This window comes from Haliotis rufescens, unplaced genomic scaffold (assembly GCF_023055435.1).
Source record: "Haliotis rufescens isolate VD_foot unplaced genomic scaffold, xgHalRufe1.0.p SCAF_26, whole genome shotgun sequence".
Classification (NCBI taxonomy): domain Eukaryota; kingdom Metazoa; phylum Mollusca; class Gastropoda; order Lepetellida; family Haliotidae; genus Haliotis; species Haliotis rufescens.
In genome coordinates this window covers 6233176-6250810 of record NW_025963957.1, presented here as the reverse complement: position 1 = coordinate 6250810, position 17635 = coordinate 6233176, and the positions used below count along the sequence as shown (strand labels likewise).

The window sequence follows — 17635 nt, the reverse complement described above, 5'->3', positions numbered from 1 at the left end:
GATGTTGTGACGATGTTGCTGGTTGTGACAATGTTGCTGATTGTGATGATGTTGCTGGTTGTGATGATGTTGATGTTGTGACGATGTTGCTGGTTGTGATGATGTTGCTGGTTGTGGTGATGTTGATGTTGTGACGATGTTGCTGGTTGTGACGATTTTGCTGGTTGTGATGATGTTGATGGTTGTGACGATGTTGATGTTTGTTGTAGGGCCAAAGAGCTGGAACTGGAGGACCGCCAGGCGCGTCTGGAGAACCAGCTCCGGGAGAGGATGAACTCAGGAGGTACAGTGACATACAGTTGTATTCATACCCTAGCTTCCCTCTACATGTAGTCCACATAGGAAAAGAAACTGTGCGGCAGGGCTTATGTATCAAACTCATAATTCATACAAACACATTTATTCAATCCAAGATCGTAACTGTATTGTGTTTCTTCGGATGAATACAAGCCTCGTAAAGAAGGTTTTGGTTTAAACAAAACCAGATTTACATATCCTGCCTTGCCAGTTTTGTGTTGTGTACACAAGATTGTTAAATGATTGGCTGTTGTCAATTGATTGTATGATACAGCAAACTTCAGGGTACAGGAACCTGTGACTGTTCCATGTCACTGTTTAGGAATATGATATCTGGAGACCTTTCACAGATGCGACCAACCATCAGATGAGGGACCTTATGGGTGAAAAATCACAGTTTGACTTTTCATTATAGTGTGAAACTACAGCATCTTTGGAGTGAGTGAGTGAGTGAGTTGGGTTTAACCCCGCTTTTAACAATATTCCAGTTATATCGCGGCGTGTCAGCTTAATGTGGGAGGAAAGCCCGAAGTGATGCAGGTCTCAGACGTTTACCACTTCGGTGAAACCCACGAGCACGAGTATGGTGCTGACAAACCTAGAAACATAATCGGAGCGAACCGGGATTCGAACCCACAATCATAGGTTTCTGGCATGCCCAAGGGACACAACTCTGCACAGCGAATCGCGGCGCCTTAGACGACTGGGCCACCCGTGGCCCCCAGCATCTTTGGAACACAAAACTACAATTCACAAGCTTCAATTCATACATACTACACAGATACATGACATCACACATGCTAACTAAGTAAGTTGACGTCAAACATCTTTATGACGTCACAGCTCAGTTGTGTCCTAGCACTCATAAGGTCCTTTTTCTACTGAGGTTAAAATGATGTTTTATATAGGACCATCCAAATCTTTGATATTACTATAAATATTAGTATTACTAATAATATGAAAGAATAGGGTGGTCCTTAACTCTTTTGAGTAGTATATATCAGCACAGTTACTTTTCTACTCTTAAGCCTTGATATGTAATCCGTAGGGCTAGGAGGACTGGCTAGAGGACCTTGGCTGATATCTCCACCAGGGTCAATAAGAGCATGATCTTGTAGCTGTCTCTCTCTACTGAATAACTCTTCCTGCTAAGAATAGCTACACGCACTGGAGAACAATATCTGTAGGCAAAGTTGTGTCATGAAACAGAAAGTTAATTTATATGAAATTAGTTGTCCATTTGTTAGTACTGTGTAGGGTTTATACTAAAACTATGTTGTCTGTGATTAAATACTCCACTTCTATTGTGAATGTAGAGCACTGTTTTTACTAATGGGCAGATTTGTCCAGAGTGTTTGATCCTGTGGTCCAACTCCTCCCAGTGCAGGTCAGGAGAAGGTATAGAGCAGAGGCATGTTCCCCCTTTCTTTCCTGAGGCATGCTCTTGCACCATGTTGAGTTCCCCGTAGTTGCTTTGTTGCTGTAGCACCAGACACACTTGTAGAGGACTCGGTGTTCAGGGTAACCATGGGATTACCCACGGTAACCACGGTATTGCACTAAGCAAACACAAAATCCGTGTTCACACACTCACAATGGTACAATAGGGGAATCCTTTACTGGTGTCGAAGTACATGGTATCAGTCCCTTCCAGATATCTATATACACAAGGTCGGTACCTTACCGATGTCCATATACACGAGGTTGGTACCTTACCGATGTCCATATACACGATGTCAGTCCCTTCCTCGTGTCTACATACACGATGTCAGTCCCTCCCCGGTGTCCACATACACGATGTCAGTCCCTTCCCCGTGTCCACATACACGATGTCAGTCCCTTCCCCGTGTCTACATACACCATGTCAGTCCCTTCCCCGTGTCCACATACACAATGTCAGTCCCTTCCCCGTGTCCACATACACGATGTCAGTCCCTTCCCCGTGTCCACATACACAATGTCAGTCCCTTCCAGATGTCCATATACACAATGTCAGTCCCTTCCCGGTGTCCACATACACAATGTCAGTCCCTTCCCGGTGTCTACATACACAATGTCAGTCCCTTCCCGGTGTCTACATACACGATGTCAGTCCCTTCCCGGTGTCCACATACACGATGTCAGTCCCTTCCCCGTGTCCACATACACGATGTCAGTCCCTTCCCCGTGTCCACATACACGATGTCAGTCCCTTCCCCGTGTCCACATACACAATGTCAGTCCCTTCCAGATGTCCACATACACAATGTCAGTCCCTTCCAGATGTCCATATACACGATGTCAGTCCCTTCCCCGTGTCCACATACACGATGTCAGTCCCTTGTGTTGTTCTCAGAACAATAGGGATCTTATACATTTCTAAAATCAGTTATGAGTCCAGTGTGTGTGTGCGTGCATCTGTGGAGAATTATCAACACCTGAGGCAGGCATCACCAGGCCCTGTCTCCGTTTCCCAGATTGAGTGTAGTCATGTAGCATGTTGTGTGTACTAACTGCAGATCTGGACAAGTCTGATGCAGAGATCATTGATGAGAAGAACATCCTTGACGAGCTGCTGGAAGTGGTGGAGCAGCGAGACAGCCTGGTGGCCATGTTGGAGGAAGACAGGCTCAGGTACACACAGGAGAGCTGGGCAGGGGAGATAACTCACCAGGCAAACAGCCTGAGACTCACTGTGATCATTTTATGTTTCGAAAACATAAAATGACAATGGATATATATATAATATCTGAGGTTTACTGTTCATTTAAGTCATACTGCCCATTGTCAACTGGTAATGAATCATTTTGCTTTTCCCTTCCGCTAATTCTGTGCATGGCATGGTGGTTTGTGCATGATGTGTCGTCACTCTGACTGACACTAGATTCAACCAGGAATAGAACATACTGAACCCGCCTGTACTCAGGGGTCATGTGACTTATTGTGTTTCCCGTGTCTGCTCTACACATAATAGCTTTTATGTTTTTAGCTCACCTGACTGAAAGTCAAGTGAGCTTATGTCAGGGCCTGTTTATCTGGTGTCTGACATGTGTCGCAAGCATCTTCTTTCTCAAAACCTTCAGGGCCAATAAAGATTCACTTGCGTGTTCCCACCGTTGATGACACCCTGATCTGTTTAAGCAGTTCAAATCCGCAACAGCAGCCTTAATGTTTTGTATATTTGTAGTCACTTATAGGGCTCAACATATATGTTCCGCTTTCCATGACCTTTTTTTTTTACCTTTGCTCTTGGACCACACTCCAAAATGTTGCCAGATTGCATTTCCTTGCACTGTAGACCGTCGACTGAAGAAGCTGAAACCTCACTTACTTGTTATGATAGCAGCTGAATCTATTCAAGAGGTTCAAATCCGATTTTCAATATGGCCACCATGGCAGTTATTTTAAGAAAACTATTTATGGATGCTATTCAGCTACGTCTGTAGTTAGTCTCCAAAATGTTCTGACAATATTCTGATTTAATTCTGAAAATTGTTGTAAATATGACTTCTTTTTTTCTCTTATCTAAATTTGAATGTGTCAGAAATATATCAGGTGAGCTACAGAGCCCCTGCTCTCTTTTCTGTTAAGTTGATTCATAGAATAACCTATAACTAACCTGTCATACATCAGTATAACAGCAGTTTGCTTTTCTTCATTTTTTGTGTGGCAATTAGATCACATGCCTCCATTTCATTCTTAGAATTTCTTTGACCAAAAAGATGTGCATGTGCAAAGCTGACGTTGAGTTGTCTCTTGACTTGCTTGAGGAGATACGTCCAGAGCAAATAACCACAGAGTTACATCAATCATAACAAATAATCAATCACTCATCATCATGGACCTGTTATGTGGAGAGGTCTTGGGAATAACAGGGCGTTATTACACATGCAACATGGGTAGTATCACTGGTTATCAGAGGTCTAGGGAATAACAGGGCATTATTACACATGCAACATGGATAGTATCACTGGTTATCAGAGGTCTAGGGAATAACAGGGCATTATTACACATGCAACATGGGTAGTATCACTGGTTATCAGAGGTCTAGGGAATAACAGGGCATTATTACACATGCAACATGGGTAGTATCACTGGTTATCAGAGGTCTAGGGAATAACAGGGCATTATTACACATGCAACATGGATAGTATCATTGGTTATCAGAGGTCTAGGGAATAACAGGGCATTATTACACATGCAACATGGGTAGTATCACTGGTTATCAGAGGTCTAGGGAATAACAGGGCATTATTACACATGCAACATGGGTAGTATCACTGGTTATCAGAGGTCTAGGGAATAACAGGGCATTATTACACATGCAACATGGGTAGTATCACTGGTTATCAGAGGTCTAGGGAATAACAGGGCATTATTACACATGCAACATGGGTAGTATCACTGGTTATCAGAGGTCTAGGGAATAACAGGGCATTATTACACATGCAACATGGGTAGTATCACTGGTTATCAGAGGTCTAGGGAATAACAGGGCATTATTACACATGCAACATGGGTAGTATCACTGGTTATCAGAGGTCTAGGGAATAACAGGACATTATTACACATGCAACATGGGTAGTATCACTGGTTATCAGAGGTCTAGGGAATAACAGGGCATTATTACACATGCAACATGGGTAGTATCACTGGTTATCAGAGGTCTAGGGAATAACAGGGCATTATTACACATGCAACATGGATAGTATCACTGGTTATCAGAGGTCTAGGGAATAACAGGGCATTATTACACATGCAACATGGGTAGTATCACTGGTTATCAGAGGTCTAGGGAATAACAGGGCATTATTACACATGCAACATGGGTAGTATCACTGGTTATCAGAGGTCTAGGGAATAACAGGGCATTATTACACATGCAACATGGGTAGTATCACTGGTTATCAGAGGTCTAGGGAATAACAGGGCATTATTACACATGCAACATGGGTAGTATCACTGGTTATCAGAGGTCTAGGGAATAACAGGGCATTATTACACATGCAACATGGATAGTATCATTGGTTATCAGAGGTCTGGGGAATAACAGGGCATTATGACACATGCAACATGGATAGTACCATTAGTTATCAGAGGTCTGGGGAATAACATGGCATTATTACTTGTTACATCAACACATGTAACATGGACAGTATCATTGGTTATCAGGGGTCTAGGGAATAACACGGCATTATTACTGGTTACATCAACACATGTAACATGGATAGTATCATTGGTTCTCAGGGGTCTAGGGAATAACACGGCATTATTACTGGTTACATCAACACATGTAACATGGATAGTACCATTGGTTATCAAAGTCTAGGGAATAACACGGCATTATTACTGGTTACAACAACACATGTAACATGGATAGTACCATTGGTTATCAGAGGTCTGGGGAATAACACTGCATTATTACTGGTTACAACAACACATGTAACATGGATAGTACCATTGGTTATCAGAGGTCTGGGAAATAACACGCCAATATTACTGGTTACATCAACACATGTAACATGGACAGTAACATTGGTTATCAAAGTCTAGGGGAATAACACGGCATTATTACTGGTTACATCAACACATGTAACATGGATAGTAACATTGGTTATCGAAGTCTAGGGAATAACAGGGCATTATTACTGGTTACATCAACACATGTAACATGGATAGTACCATTGGTTATCAGAGGTCTGGGAAATAACACGCCATTATTACTGGTTACATCAACACATGTAACATTGATAGTACCATTGGTTATCAGAGGTCTGGGAATAACATGGCATTTTTACTGGTTACATCAACACATGTAACGTGGATAGTACCATTGGTTATCAGAGGTCTGGGAAATAACACGCCAATATTACTGGTTACATCAACACATGTAACATGGACAGTAACATTGGTTATCAAAGTCTAGGGGAATAACACGGCATTATTACTGGTTACATCAACACATGTAACATGGATAGTACCATTGGTTATCAAAGTCTAGGGAATAACACGGCGTTATTACTGGTTACATCAACACATGTAACATGGATAGTACCATTGGTTATCAAAGTCTAGGGAATAACACGGCATTATTACTGGTTACATCAACACATGTAACATGGATAGTACCATTGGTTATCAAAGTCTAGGGAATAACACGGCATTATTAGTGGTTACATCAACACATGTAACATGGATAGTACCATTGGTTATCAAAGTCTAGGGTATAACACGGCATTATTACTGGTTACATCAACACATGTAACATGGATAGTACCATTGGTTATCAAAGTCTAGGGAGTAACACGGCATTATTACTGGTTACATCAACACATGTAACATGGATAGTACCATTGGTTATCAGAAGTCTAGGGAATAACACTGCATTATTACTGAATAAATCAACACATGGAACTGAGGGTGGTTATAAGCAATTAGCCACAGTCTCTGAACTAAGACAATACTGAGGTTTGTATGTCATGACTTTTGAAAGGCAAGGTTTGCTAGTGTATGGTTGTATAGTTTAATAATCTTCCTTCTAAAAGAAACAGAGTGATTAGGGAATACTGTGAACATGCTGTTTGAATTGTAAACCTCATCAGAGCTTAGGGTTTTAAATAACTATTCACTCAGGTTGGTTTATATGTCAGTATAAGCAATATGTTTTTCCAGATAGTAATGTAGTCTTTAAGTGATGTTGTCTGTCAAGCCTGTCAGAGACACATGGTTGAACTCTCTCACTTCTTTCGGTTTCAGAGAGCAAGAAGAAGACAAAGACCTAGAGGAAGTAATGTTGAAGAAGGGCTTCGCGTTGTCCCCCATCTGTGTGCCGGAGAGTGAGAAGTTGGAAGTCTCCTGATCCACGTTATAGCTCCCTATAGCCTGCCTCAAGTCCCACAGGGCAACCCAGCCAGTTGTACTCATAACTCATTGAAGTCCTCCTAGTTCAGTAGAACACTACAATACAACCCACAGTTGTTGTACTCATGGCACGACTCAGTGCTTAACTCCTGATGCCAGACTGGCATTACAAACGTAGTCTGGAGAGCCGCTTGCTTTACAAACGATAGTGGTCAGGAGAGCCGCTTGCTTTACAAACGATAGTGGTGCTGTATGGACGCTTGTGTAGATGTTCAAGCAGCGATCTATAAGCAACGCCGTCATCGATGCATTTATCTTCTATATGCAGTTGTACCACTAGACTAGCTGTCCTCACTCCAGGACTGATGTGAGGTGTTTTCTACCTACATGTGATATTGCTGTTTATCCCCCGATTCCTTGTATCATATGTGGATCATGCATTCCCCGTGTTCAGGTGGTGACGAAAGGGTTAATTATTGTAATTATTGTATTTTGTTACCATGGTAACATGCATTGTTAGAACCCCTTGCTTCAGCATTAGCATGTGTGTTTAAAGTTAGATGTGTCAATAATCACATGCCGTTATGAAGCAACAGTCAGCATGAATCTCTTGTAAGCCGACACTGAACTCCAGCATCGTGTGTGTCCAGCTAGATCCATCATTACCAATGTGAAACACAGGTCTCTATACCACGAATCTCTTGTGCGGTATACATCTGGGCTATTGCCCCAGACTTAAATGTTTGAGTTGTCATGGGTGTGTCAACACACTCTCTCCATGTTGTTAGGAACTTAGGAACGTATTTCTTTGCCGATCTCCCTGAGATTGGTAACCTAACAGTGATTTAGCTACATCAACACTGCTCTAAATAGCCTGACTGTACTGCCTGTATCAACACAAGTTCCTCATGTTAATGTTGTCTTCAACACATCAATTATTACTGATTCTTGTACCGACACTAGGCTCTACCAGGTTCCACAAGACACAAGATTGATGCTGAACCCTGAGCAGCTGTTGAAGCAGAAGAAAGATTGTCTACCGCTGGGATATGGAAGCACCTTTTTTTGCCCTGAACTTGTACAAGATTTATTTTGGGGTACACGAACCATTGTTCACATTGTTCACATTAACAGAGCTACAGATAATCTGCGTATCTGCGTATCTGCGTATCTGCGTAAAATACCCCCCCAAAATGTTCAAAACCCAATTACTTTCAATCAACTTTTGTACAGAAACGCATGCATTAAATGAAAAACTCAAATGTATAAAAACACCATGTGTAAATACCCGATAAAGCTTTTTCAACATGTGTACAACCGGGCTAATTTATTTTCCGAGTCAAGCCTATAAAGTTAGAACTGTTATATACATCTAAAACATTATTATTATTTTTTTTAATCATAAAATATTTACTTATTTTGGGAAAAAACAAATAGAGTGATGAATAGATGAGGGAAAAAATCATGGTTACCCAATGAAAAATGTAATAACCAAATTAAAATAGAAACCTTTGAGTAAAAAACTCAATTGCTCAGAAAGTTATCAGGAGCTCTGCATTAATATGAGGAAGTAAAAGCATGTGTACTGTTCATGTTTCTGCTATGAAGACCCACTGCGCTATACAGCTTGTATGTAGCCTGGCTGTGGTCCACCATGTATATCCCTGAGGCATTCTTGTTACTTACAGCATGTGTACTGTTCATGTTTCTGCTATGAAGACCCACTGCGCTATACAGCTTGTACGTAGCCTGGCTGTGGTCCACCATGTCTATCCCTGAGGCATTCTTGTTACTTACAGCATGTGTACTGTTCATGTTTCTGCTATGAAGACCCACTGCGCTATACAGCTTGGACGTAGCCTGGCTGTGGTCCACCATGTCTATCCCTGAGGCATTCTTGTTACTTACAGCATGTGTACTGTTCATGTTTCTGCTATGAAGACCCTCTACGCTATACAGCTTGGACGTAGCCTGGCTGTGGTCCACCATGTATATCCCTGAGGCATTCTTGTTCCTTACAGCATGATGTAACACAGATCAGAAGATTGGAGAACAGGAATATTGACAGGAAGGTCTCCTTGCCCTGTAAAATTATCTTCAGTGGACTGTTGCTTGTATGCAGGTGCTCCGCCCGGCCCCACCCCACGCTGGGGGCTGGCAGGCTGGTCTCTCATATGGCTTCAGCATTTTTTGATGAACTTGCACAAGAGACCTTCTGTTTGCTAAATGGAACTTGTTTCTTTTCTCAGCATTAAACTGAATACCGTGAGGATGAATCTCAGATTGTGTCATGTAAATGACATGTGAGTTCCTATGTGATGACCACTCTTGAAGTTTGCTGACATTGCACATTGTCGATGTGGGTGAAGTTTACTTTGCACATGGCATGTTAATTTGGATTTGATAGATATTTGAAATACATGTAAACTCTATCTGTGTCAGTTGTAGCTGGAGTATGATGACTGGTTGTAGTATTTCATATTGGTTGTTCCCTTGCTCATCTGAGATGACAGCTGTTTAACTTTAAGTTAACACCAAAGATATTTCCTATCGCATCATTGACCTCAATCTCATATCATTTTAGTATTTAAAGTTTTAACAGCAGAATTTTTAATTTATGTGCATAAAGGATTTATTTACAAGTAGATCACATACATGCTTCAATGTCACATGAAGTGCATCGATGTGTATTTATTCACACATGTATTCAAGATGTCCATCAACTGTAACCATGGTAACTGGTCTGGTCACAACTTCATCCAACCAGGACCACTCATGTCACACTAATTACACACTTGATTTATTCAGCAACTTAGAAAAGTATTCAAGTAAAAGAACCAATGTTAAGAACAAAGAATGTGTATTCTAGATATTGTCAAGACCAATTGTTGGCCCTGTTGATTGTGTGTCTGTGCCGATGGAGTGTGTGTGTCCTATGGTGTGGCCCTGTGACTGGTGCTACTATCTCCACACCTCACGCTGCGTGTGCAACGTTATTATCACCATCTTGGCGAGGCAAGGGCGTTAACTGACTGTAAAAGTCCTGTTTCCACCCTTGCTGAACTAGGCTGGAATTTCTGTACTCAATCGGAGCACCACCAGTGGCTGTTACGAGTTATGTTCCTTCTATGTCCTTCCTCTTGACAAATCAGATTCCACCTCTCACATCACTTTTATTTGCTTTAAACAAAATGGTGGCGCCCAGGTAAGACGATCTGATCGATAATCAAAATGTATGTTGTGATAAAATTTGTCTTTCTTCCCAAAGTGCAACATGAAAAGATTTGGAAAATACCTGTTGATGCCGAATTGGCAGTACACATGCTTTGCAAATCCTGCAAGGGACCAAATTCTGTATGACAGTTTACTAACCGGATGTTGACTTCGTAACGCAATTTTGATTGGACATAGACTCGTTAGTCCAGACAAAATAAGACTCCATAATTGCAGCCTAGTTCAGCAAGGGTGGAAACTGGACTTTTGGTATTTGACATTGTGTACATTGATGTGGCCCCACTCTATAGAAGTTGACAGTGGTTCATCGTTGCCATCACCTGTGTTTGTAGGTTGACACTGTGTACATCGTTGCCATCACCTGTGTTTGTAGGTTGACACTGTGTACATCGTTGCCATCACCTGTGTTTGTAGATTGACACTGTGTACATCGTTGCCATCACCTGTGTTTGTAGATTGACACTATGTACATCGTTGCCATCACCTGTGTTTGTAGGTTGACAGTGTGTACATCGATGCCATCACCTGTGTTTGTAGGTTGACACTGTGTACATCGTTGCCATCACCTGTGTTTGTAGATTGACACTGTGTACATCGTTGCCATCACCTGTGTTTGTAGATTGACACTATGTACATCGTTGCCATCACCTGTGTTTGTAGATTGACACTATGTACATCGTTGCCATCACCTGTGTTTGTAGATTGACACTATGTACATCGTTGCCATCACCTGTGTTTGTAGATTGACACTATGTATGCCTCTAGCAAAATTAATGTTGTGCTGTCCCTTTTTTTCTGAGGAATTTCACATGCAATTTCTGTGATGCAAAGCTTCAATGATATTAGGTCATCCCTGTAAATGTACTGTTATATGAACTGGTTCAGACTAACAGCCAATGGTTCCTTTTGAACATGTTACTTTGTGGTTATTTTTTAAGGGTATTTATCTCATATGTTTGGTTGTATTTCAGAATATTATTTTGAGCGAGACTCCGAGGTACGAGAGCCTCAATGCTTGTTGTGTGTATAAACCTGTGTACATATACGTCCCGGACTGCGTCCACTCGTGTATAGCCTGCTTCCTTGTTCAGTGTATATATACAAGCATATTGTTGTCAGCTATTATTTATGTTGTTGTTGAAAGAATCAAGATTCCTGTCCATTTGTCTGTCCATATTACAGTGTCCCACTACCGTGGTTACATAGATCTCATGTCAGCACAATCATTAATCCAGCTGCTGCTTCACGCGACTCCAGTCTGTCCCTCCCATGCTATTCTCTACACGTCCACCTCTTCTCATCACGTGAGGGGCGGTCGGGTAGCCTAGTGGTTAAAGCGTTTGCTCGTCACGCCGAAGACCCGGGTTCGATTCCCGACATGGGTTCAATGTGTGAAGCCCATTTCTGGTGTCCCCTGCCGTGATATTGCTGGAATATTGCTAAAAGCGGCGTAAAGCCATACTCACTCACTCACTCACTCATCACGTGACTCGAGTCTGTCCCTGCCATGCTATTCTCTACACGTCCACCTCTTCTCATCACGTGACTCCAGTCTGTCCCTGCCATGCTATTCTCTACACGTCCACCTCTTCTCATCACGTGACTCGAGTCTGTCCCTGCCATGCTATTCTCTACACGTCCACCTCTTCTCATCACGTGACTCCAGTCTGTCCCTGCCATGCTATTCTCTACACGTCCACCTCTTCTCATCACGTGACTCCAGTCTGTCCCTGCCATGCTATTCTCTACACGTCCACCTCTTCTCATCACGTGACTCCAGTCTGTCCTTGCCATGCTATTCTCTACACGTCCACCTCTTCTCATCACGTGACTCCAGTCTGTCCCTGCCATGCTATTCTCTACACGTCCACCTCTTCTCATCACGTGACTCGAGTCTGTCCCTCCCATGCTATTCTCTACACGTCCACCTCTTCTCATCACGTGACTCCAGTCTGTCCCTGCCATGCTATTCTCTACACGTCCACCTCTTCTCATCACGTGACTCCAGTCTGTCCCTGCCATGCTATTCTCTACACGTCCACCTCTTCTTATCACGTGACTCTAGTCTGTCCCTGCCATGCTATTCTCTACATGTCCACCTCTTCTCATCATGTGACTCGAGTCTGTCCCTGCCATGCTATTCTCTACACGTCCACCTCTTCTCATCATGGGACTCGAGTCTGTCCCTGCCATGCTATTCTCTACACGTCCACCTCTTCTCATCACGTGACTCCAGTCTGTCCCTGCCATGCTATTCTCTACACGTCCACCTCTTCTCATCACGTGACTCGAGTCTGTCCCTGCCATGCTATTCTCTACACGTCCACCTCTTCTCATCACGTGACTCCAGTCTGTCCCTGCCATGCTATTCTCTACACGTCCACCTCTTCTCATCATGGGACTCGAGTCTGTCCCTGCCATGCTATTCTCTACACGTCCACCTCTTCTCATCACGTGACTCCAGTCTGTCCCTGCCATGCTATTCTCTACACGTCCACCTCTTCTCATCACTTGACTCGAGTCTGTCATTGTGCTGCTGGTGTCTGCGAGTCTCTCTCACAAACCTAGCCACCTAGGACCAATGCACTGATGACCAGTAAACTGCTCAACCTCCTATGCTTTACCGCTTTCTAAGTGCATCAATCTCTTTTAACTAACTCTCAGGCTCATGCTTTAAACATTTGCCATGATCTATGTGCAATTCATGAAACACTCACTTGTTGTCCCGCGCTGCATGAAGTGGTGTCAAAACGTTCTTTTTGTCACTAAGCACATTCATCCATCCTTAAGGTTCTTCCTAGTTACATTCAGTGTGAACAAATGATAGGCATCTTCCATAAGATCTTGGTAAGGATATGGCATTAATTCCATGTTCATCAATTTATGTTGGTATCACTTCTTTTTTATCAATGTAATATGGCCAGTATTTGTGAAGAACTGAATTAGTTCTATTGTAATTATATTACCACTTCTTACCACTTTGTAGAAATGTAAACATACACATCGATATTTATGTGTTATTTTCAGGTTTCAAAATAATTGTTATTTGCATCAAATTCTCAATGTCCAAGATGCTTGAAATGAGTAACAGATCCCATACAGGTTGAGTGAGAGTTGTCTCCCCTTTGATCTACAGGCCGCATTATGACTGGTCCTGCTAGTCTGTTCTGTGTGTGTGTGATGTGTCTGTAGATACTCCAGCCAGTGATGTCACAAGGAAGATATTGACAAGTATTCACTGGTCATGCAGGAACTCACATTGAGCTCACGTAAAGAGAGGATATATGTTTTGTTTGTGTTTTGTCAACCACTTTGTTACGTGATACAATGTAATTGAGCGACTTCCCTTCGAAGGTCTACTGTCTCTGTAAGTTACTCCTATGTTAAGCTGTAGTTAGAAAGTGAAAGCAATAATTGTATTATTACTGATGTGAGTGAATGTTGTTTTGTTGTATCACGACAAGTGTTATCCGGGCAAACAAATCATGTGTCAGTCCTCCGCCACATGTTGTGATGGGATTTCCCGTATTCTGCTTCTGTGGCGACTTGTGCACTGAGTGCAACATACACCATGTGTGCTGGGCTCCTCATATGCACTTACATGCATTGTCACTGCACTCCCTGATGACGTAGTCCACACCGGAAACGTCATGGGTGTCCTGTTACTAAGTAAGCTAGCTGAAGGTTGCACAGTGTCATGTTGTTGCTGCCATCGTGTCATGTCATGCTGGTTGCTACCCTCGTGTCGTGTCATGCTGGTTACTGCCATCGTGTCGTGTCGTGTCATGCTGGTTGCTACCCTTGTGTCATGTCATGCTGGTTGCTGCCATCGTGTCGTGTCATGCTGGTTGCTACCCTCGTGTCATGTCATGGTGGTTGCTGCCATCGTGTCGTGTCATGCTGGTTGCTGCACAAGACCCTGTGTGTTGATTAAGGGGAACATTTGTGTTCGTAAACTATGCCAGAACAAGTAGTGTGATCAAATCCCAGATTTTCCCCAAATATAATCCTTGATTCTGACCGCCACACCAATACTCCATGTTTCCTCCAAATTGGGCTGTTGGCCCACATAAGCTGACACACCATTTGGATGTTCCAAGCTGCATTAAGCCCAACTCATTTGCCAGATGTCAACAGTCTTTATGTGGGATGTCAGTTTATTATTAGAACTAATATATTGTTAACATTTTTCACTCCTTGAATAAGAACGCTTTTTCTGTTCCGTTGACATGATACAGCTGTGAATGTGGTTCTCACCCTAATTGGCTGCACTGACGTCAGTTTAGATGAATACAGCGAGGAAATGTGTTGTGCAAGATGGCCATTGGTCCTGCGAACAGTGGTTGAATTGCACACCGCAGTCTGTCATTGATCAACTGTTGGTTGACTGGTTGAATTGTACACTGCAGTCTGTCATTGATCAACTATTGGTTGAATTGCACACTGCAGTCTGTCATTGATCAACTGTTGGTTGAATTGTACACTGCAGTCTGTCATTGATCAGCTATTGGTTGAATTGCACACTGCAGTCTGTCATTGATCAACTATTGGTTGACAGTGGTTGAATTGTACACTGCTCTTGGTGAGAGAGTGGTTGTACCGTGTTTTGTTGGTGATTGTGGAGTGTGGCTGGCTTTGTTGTTGGGTTTTCTCCAGCCAGTAGCAGCGCTGTTCATGTAGGGCACCATGTTGTTGAGTTGTTCATGTTTTCAGTGTTCTGAAGTTGATAAAAGTTGTTAATATTCTCAAATATTTTATTAATACCAAATCCTAAGCCTACTTTGTTTAGAATACTATCAGATATATTTCTGACAGTGGCTAGTAATGGACATGTACACCAGCAGCAATAGGGATATTTTTGTATATTAACTTTTGTAAAATATTGGCAGTGTTCATGTCATATCATTTTGAGCAAGTGTTCACTCATAGTTGGTTGCTTAATAGCCTGCAGACATGAACCTCCTTTCTTTGACAATGAGTTCTTCCCAGAACAATCTGCCAGCATTATTGTAGAGCTTTGTTGTTGGTAGTGGGGTAATTATTACCTATTGTTTTGAGACATATACAAGCTTTGTATCCAATAGATAGATGTTTAGTCTGAAGTCTAGCTATATGTTTGTATAGCACCTAGACATTGGTTCTGGATGGTAATGTATTGTTGAAAGTAGGATCGAATCAAAAATGAAAAAGATGTGTAAATTATCAACTGAAATCGATTCCAACACATCCTCAGCAATGACATACGTAACAAATAGAACCTCCCTTAGTCATTTTTCAGTTTACGCCATTTCTATTCATTCATATTTATTTTGAAAACATGAAGATCAACCCAGTACCTTCATGTCTCCCTGAGACAGTGTTGTCCGCGTTGGACTGCAAACATCTACCTGGACTTCAGCCAGTGTGAGTACTGTAGGATAATGTGTGTCAAGTTTTGTACAGGTCTTCACAACAAGGCGCCATATAACCATTTGCCTGCATATCACCCTTGAGATTAATTGTTTCTAGTCATTTGCCCTGCTTTGCCTCTTGCTGAGCAGCAGTAACTTAGCATTGCTGTGGCCTTGACCTACAGGTGTTAGTAACCTAGAAACGCTGTGGCTTTGACCTACAGGTGTTAGTTACCAAGCAATGCTATGGCCTTGACCTACAGCTATCAGTAACCTAGCAACGCCATGGCCTTGACCCACAGCTGTCAGTGTTGCTCTTTGTGGGATATGACTGTTCTCTGCTTCATGGCTGGTGTCATTTGACTAAAATTATTTTGTTTCTTTGTTTGGATAATGTGAGGCTGGGTGATGACCAAGGAGATATTGGACTGCTTCTCTGCAGGTCACAGTATTGGGACACTAGTATCTCTTACCAAAGTGGGGCGGTCGGGTAGCCTAGTGGTTAAAGCGTTCACTCGCCACGCCGAAGACCCGGGTTCGATTCCTGACATGGGTACAATGTGTGAAGCCCATTTCAGGTGTCCCCCACCGTGATATTGCTGGAAATATTGCTAAAAGCGGCGTAAAACCATACTCACTCACTCACTCTTACCAAAGTAGGGTTTTGGATACAAACAGTAACAATTATACATTCTCAATAAGACTCAATAAGAAAAGAAAATTCACGCCAGAACTAACTGAAAGGACTGATAAGCAAGAACAGTTATAAACCTTGACTGTGATAAGATAACTCTATACATATAATGATGGGTATGTACATTCTTCACATTTCTTGTACAAAGCTGAGTTTGAGTTCAAAACAATTTCTTGAAAATTCAAGAAAATAATTATCGTGTTTCCTGTCATATTTTTTTCCCATGATAATGAAGCCGTGGCTGGTGCATTGTAAAACATTTCCTTTTTCAAGTGAATAGCAGAATTATTTACACATTACATCGTAATATTTGATACATTAAGTGAATGTTCTCCATCCTCCGTCATACATGTGCTCAGTACCTCAGATTGTCAATTGTCCAGTCTCCAAGTTTACATCATTTCCTGCCTGTTTAAATGTTGAAGATGACACTGCCTCAAAGTGTACGGCAACAATCTCATTTTTAAACTGTTTTCTGTGTTTCTCACTGTCTGTGTGAATTGTGATTATTTCGTGGGGTAAGTGGACGAGGTCAAGGATAGCCTGTGTCCACGAGTACATCGAGGAAACTCCAGCTCTTGCGGAATATATCAATAAAACTAAGTACTCAGTTGGTTGTTTGTCCTTTATACCTGAGCCATCATTAGCAACGAGCACAGGTGCCCCAGCAGCGTACGAACCTGGGCAGGGTTGCATCCCTTAGTTTCCAGGACCAATGAAGATCCGGGGTAGAATAGGTCATGCTTGTCGTAAAAGGCAACTTACAGGATCAGGTGGTTAGGCTCACTCACTTGGTTGATGCATGTCATCGTATCCCAATTGCGATCGATGCTCATGATGTCAATCACTCGATTGTCTGGTCAAGACCGCCATATAGCTGGAATATTGCTGAGTGTGGGGTTAATCAACAAACAAACAAAGTTTCCAGGATCCGCTGATCATGAGGTTGAACCTGAGATGACTGCCTTGGTTTGTAGGAGTGGTCCAAGTGGTCCATGGTTCCTCAACACATGCACAGTAGCCCTGACAACGCCGCCTCCATGGTCCAGTGGGAATTCTGCCCGGAGAATGAGAGGTCGGGGGTTCGATCTCCAGCAGTATAATACAAAAAGATGTTAAAAGATGGTACTTGTTGTTACCCTGTCTGGCGCAGTAAGGGGCTAAAACAAGGATTGGCTGG

The 17635-nt window shown here is 42.4% G+C and overlaps 1 protein-coding gene across 11 annotated transcripts in view; it reads left to right on the top strand.

Annotated features, from left to right (window-relative positions):
* LOC124122405 (F-actin-monooxygenase MICAL3-like) overlaps positions 1-17065 on the top strand; it is a 105884-nt gene extending 88819 nt beyond the window's left edge. For all 11 annotated transcript variants that reach the window (XM_048402479.1, XM_048402486.1, XM_048402488.1 and 8 more), the window contains 3 exons: positions 210-283; positions 2796-2910; positions 7033-17065. In XM_048402479.1, coding sequence (XP_048258436.1) covers positions 210-283; positions 2796-2910; positions 7033-7135 — 292 coding nt within the window. In that variant the 3' untranslated portion in view covers positions 7136-17065. The remainder of the gene's footprint in view (positions 1-209; positions 284-2795; positions 2911-7032) is intronic.
* The last annotated feature ends 570 nt before the right edge of the window (positions 17066-17635 follow it).